General features: G+C 57.4%; 1 protein-coding gene across 1 annotated transcript in view; it reads right to left on the bottom strand.

The window, feature by feature from the left end:
• Positions 1–5,000, bottom strand: part of LOC107307744 (staphylococcal nuclease domain-containing protein 1-like) — a 97,891-nt gene that overhangs the window by 23,958 nt on the left and 68,933 nt on the right. The window contains exon 10 of the mRNA XM_085513628.1: positions 1,296–1,385. Within this exon, the coding sequence (XP_085369754.1) occupies positions 1,296–1,385 (90 nt within the window). The remainder of the gene's footprint in view (positions 1–1,295; positions 1,386–5,000) is intronic.

The following is a 5,000-nucleotide window of genomic DNA, read 5'->3' as shown; positions in this document are numbered from 1 at the left end:
GTGCTGCCACTGCTGCTGCACTGCTGCTGTGCTGCAGGGCTGTTATGCTGCAAGGCTGCTGCGCTGCTTCGTGCTGCAAGGCTGCTGTGCTCATGCATTGCTTATGCACTGCTGCTGAGCTGCAAGGCCGTTGTGCTCATGCACTGCTCATGCACTGCTGCTGCACTGCAGCCATGTTTATGAGCTGCTGCAGCAACTGCTGCCGTGCTGCAAGGCTGCTGTGCTCATGAGTTGCTTATGCACTGCTGTTGTGCTGCAAGGTTGCCGTGTTCATGCATTGCTTCTGCACTGGTGCTGGGCTCATGCATTGCTTCTCCACTGCTGCCATACTGCAAGGCTTTTGTGCTCATGCACTGTTGTTGTGCTGCATTGCTGCTGTGCTGAGAGGCTGCCGCACTCATGCACTGCTTTCTGCACTGCTGCATGCTGCAAGGCTGCTGAGCTCACGCGCTGCTGCAAGGCTGCTGCAAGGCTGCTGCACTCATGTATTGCTGTTGTGCTGCAATGCTGCTCTGCTCATGCACTGCTACCGTGCTGCAAGGCTGCTGTGCTCATGCATTGCTTATGCACTGCTGCTGTGCTGCAAGGCCGTTGTGCTCATGCACTGCTGCTGCACTGCAGCCATGTTTATGAGCTGCTGCTGCACTGCTGCTGTGCTGCAAGGCTGCTGTGCTCACACACTGCTCATGCAAGGCTGCCGTGCTGCAAGGCTGCCGTGCTCATGCATTGCTTGTCCACTGTTGCCATACTGCAAGGCTTTGGTGCTGCACTGCTGCTGTGCTGCAAGGCTGCAGTGCTCACGCATTGTTTCTTCACTGCTGCTGTGCTGCAAGGCTGCTGCACTCATGCATTGCTGTTGTGCTGCAAGGCTGCTCAGCTCATGCACTGCTTTTGTGCTGCAAGGCAGCTGTATTCATGCACTGCTGCTGAGCTGCAAGGCTGCTGTGGTCGCTGCTGTACTCATGCACTGCTTCTGCACTGCTGCTGTGCTGCAGCCATGTTTATGAGCTGCTGCTGCACTGCTGTTGTGCTGCAAGGCTGCCGTGTTCATGCATTGCTTCTGCACTGCTGCTGTGCTGCAAGGCTGCTGTGCTCATGCATTGCTTCTGCACTGCTGCTGTGCTGCAAGGCTGCTGTGCTCATGCATTGCTTCTGCACTGCTGCTGCATGGTGCCACAGCAAAGAAATGGCAATGGGGGGGTGTAGGAGGGGTTGCAGAGGGGGGGGGTAGATGGGGGGGTAGGATGGGGGGTGGGTTTGGGGGGGTGGGTTTGGGGGGGTGGGGGGGGTTTTACCTTCTTCCCAATGAGTTTCTTGCGCAGGAACTCGCGTGCTTCGAACATGTAGGGGATGTCATAAAGGGGCCGCAGCTTCCTGTTCTTGTCCTGCAATATACATATATATGGGGGGGGTCAGAAACAGCCCCACAACCCCCCCCCATTTCCCCTCCTTAAAGCCCCATAGAGGAGGAACCCACAGCATCACAACCCCCCCCCCCCCCCCATAATGGGGGTCAATGCAGCCATGGGGGCTTTGGGGGGGGGGGGAACTCAGCCCCCACATATAGAATAGATCCTAAATGTTTGGGGGGGGGTCTAAAATCCCATTAACCCCCCCCCTCCATAGCACTGACCCTAAATGGGAGGGGGGGGTAGGATCTGCAATGGGGTGGGGGGGTCCAAAATCCTATTACCCATAGCACTGACCCTAATTATGGGGTTGAGGGGGAACTGCAATGGGGTGGGGGGTCCAAAATCCCATTACACCCCCCCCCCTCCATAGCACTGACCCTAAATGGGGGGGGGGGGGGGGGATGTAGGATCTGCAATGGGGTGAGGGGGTCCAAAATCCCATTAACCCCCCATAGCAGCAACCCTAAATATGGGGGGGGGTTCTGCAATGGGATGGGGGGGTCCAAAATCCTATTACCCATAGCACTGACCCTAATTATGGGGCTGAGGGGGAACTGCAATGGGGTGGGGGGTCCAAAATCCCATTAACTCCCCCCCTCCATAGCACTGACCCTAAATGGGGGGGGGGGGATGTAGGATCTGCGATGGGGTGAGGGGGTCCAAAATCCCATTAACCCCCCATAGCATCACCCCTAAATATGGGGGGGGGCTCTGCAATGGGGTGGGGGGGTCCAAAATCCTATTACCCATAGCACTGACCCTAAATATGGGGCTGAGGGGGAACTGCAATGGAGTGGGGGGTCCAAAATCCCATTAACCCCCCCCCTCCATAGCACTGACCCTAAATGGGAGGGGGGGGAGGTAGGATCTGCAATGGGGTGGGGGGGTCCAAAATCCCATTAACCCCCCATAGCTTCACCCCTAAACATGGGGGGGGTTCTGCAATGGGGTGGGGGGGTCCAAAATAAACCCAGTATAGGGGTGCAATGGGACACAGGGGGTGCAGAGAGAGATGGGGAGGGGGGGCAGAGGGATGCAGCGGGGATGCAACGGGACATGGGGGGCAGGATGCAAAGGGAGATGGAGGGGGGGGGGGGCTTGTGTCTTGCAATCCCAGCTGTTGCTGCAGCCCAGCTCCTTGCTGCAGCCCAGCTGCAGGCTGCACCCTGTTTGCTTCTTGCAACCTCAGCTCCTTGCTGCAACCCCAGTTGCTTCCTGCAACCCCAGCTCCTTGCTGCAGCCCAACTACTTGCTGCAGCCCAGCTGCTTCTTGCACCCTGCTTGCTTCTTGCAACCCCAGCTGCTTCTTGCACCTTGCTTGCTTCTTGCAACCCCAGCTGCTTCCTGCAACCCCAGCTCCCTGCTTCTTGCAACCCACCTATTTGCTGCAGCCCAGTTGCTTGCTGCACCCTGCTTGCTTCCTGCAACCCCAGCTCCTTGCTGCAACCCCAGCTCCTTGCTTCCTGCAACCCCAGCTGCTTCTTGCAACCCACCTACTTGCTGCAGCCCAGCTGCATTCTGCATCCTGGTTGCTTCCTGCAACCCCAGTTGCTTGCTGCAGCCCAACTACTTGCTGCACCCCAGCTGCTTCTTGCACCCTGCTTGCATCTTGCAACCCCAGCTGCTTCTTGCACCCTGCTTGCTTCTTGCAACCCCAGCTGCTTCCTGCAACCCCAGCTCCCTGCTTCTTGCAACCCACCTATTTGCTGCAGCCCAGTTGCTTGCTGCACCCTGCTTGCTTCCTGCAACCCCAGCACCTTGCTGCAACCCCAGTTCCTTGCTGCAGCCCAACTACTTGCTGCACCCCAGCTGCTTGCTGCACCCTGGTTGCTTCTTGCAACCCCAGCTCCTTGCAGCACCCCGTTTGCTTGCAGCACCCCGGTTGCAAAAGGTCCTCATGGAGATGCATGCAGAGCAGCAGGCTCAGGTTGCACACAGCAAACATCCCTCCTGCTCTGCAAAGCTCGGAGGCAGACGTTGCTGCTCCAGCTCCCGTCTGCTGCTCTGCAGGCAGAGCTTCGTGCAAACACCAATTAATCCTCGCTAACGAACTGCAGCAAACTGTATCTGCTTGTTCAAGTGCCTCTTTGGCAGCGGCTTTGCAACCCCCCGACCCCATCCAAGGCTGCAACGGGGAATGGGGGGAGCAGAGCTGGGGGCTCCGACATTGATTGCAACTGCAACTGCAGGCAGCACCACGGCCTGCATCGCTGCTGTGCAGCATGTATCCCATAACCTGCAGCCTGCATGGAGCACCCTGCAACCCATATTCTGCATGGAGCAGCCTGCAGCCTGCAACCCATACCTTGCAGCCTGCATCAAGCAGCCTGCAGCCTGCAACCTATATTCTGCATCCCATATCCTGCATGGAGCATCTTGCATCCTGCAACCCACATCCTGCATGGAGCATCTTGCATCCTGCATCCCATATCCTGCATGGAGCATCTTGCATCCTGCATCCCATATCCTGCATCTTGCAGCCTGCATCCCATATCCTGCATGGAGCACCCTGTATCCTGCATGGAGCAGCTTGAAGCTTGCATCCCATACCCAGCATGGAGCATCTTGCAGACTGCATCCCACATCCTGCACCCTGCATCCCATATCTTGCATCCCATATCCTGCATGGAGCACCCTGCAGCCTGCAACCCATATCCTGCATGGAGCACCCTGCAGCCTGCAACCCATATCCTGCATCCCATAGCCTGCATGGAGCATCTTGCATCCTGCATCCCATACCCAGCATGGAGCACCCTGCATCCCACATCCTGCACCCTGCATCCCATATCTTGCAACCTGCACCCTGCATGGAGCATCTTGCATCCTGCAACCCACAGCCTGCATCCCATATCCTGCATGGAGCACCCTGCAGCTCATAACCTGCAGCCTGCATCGAGCAGCCTGCAGCCTGCAACCTATATTCTGCATCCCATATCCTGCATGGAGCAGCCTGCAGCCTGCAACCCATATCCTGCAACCCATATCCTGCATGGAGCATCTTGCATCCTGCATCCCATATCCTGCATGGAGCACCCTGTATCCTGCATGGAGCAGCTTGAAGCTTGCATCCAATACCCAGCATGGAGCATCTTGCAGACTGCATCTCACATCCTGCACCCTGCATCCCATATCTTGCATCCCATATCCTGCATGGAGCACCCTGCAGCCTGCATCCTGCACCCTGCATCCCACACCTTGCAGCCTGCATCCTGCATGGAGCACCCTGCAGCCTGCAACCTATATCATGCATCCCATATCCTGCATGGAGCACCCTGTATCCTGCATGGAGCATCTTGCAGCTTGCATCCCGCATGGAGCAGCCTGCATCCCATACCCTGCAGCCTGCATGGAGCACCCTGCAGCCTGCAACCCATATCCTGCAACCCATATCCTGCATGGAGCACCCTGCAGCCTGCAACCCATATCCTGCAACCCATATCCTGCATGGAGCACCCTGCAGCCTGCAACCCATATCCTGCAACCCACATTCTGCATGGAGCAGCCTGCAGCCTGCAGCCCGTATCCTGCAACCCATATCCTGCATGGAGCAACCTGTATCCCGCATGGAGCACCCTGCATCCCATACCC

This window comes from Coturnix japonica, chromosome 1, assembly GCF_054131305.1.
Source record: "Coturnix japonica strain WE chromosome 1, WE-NBRP24, whole genome shotgun sequence".
NCBI lineage: Eukaryota > Metazoa > Chordata > Aves > Galliformes > Phasianidae > Coturnix > Coturnix japonica.
The sequence above is the reverse complement of the archived record's forward strand: the minus strand, read 5'-3'. Positions and strand labels throughout refer to the sequence as shown.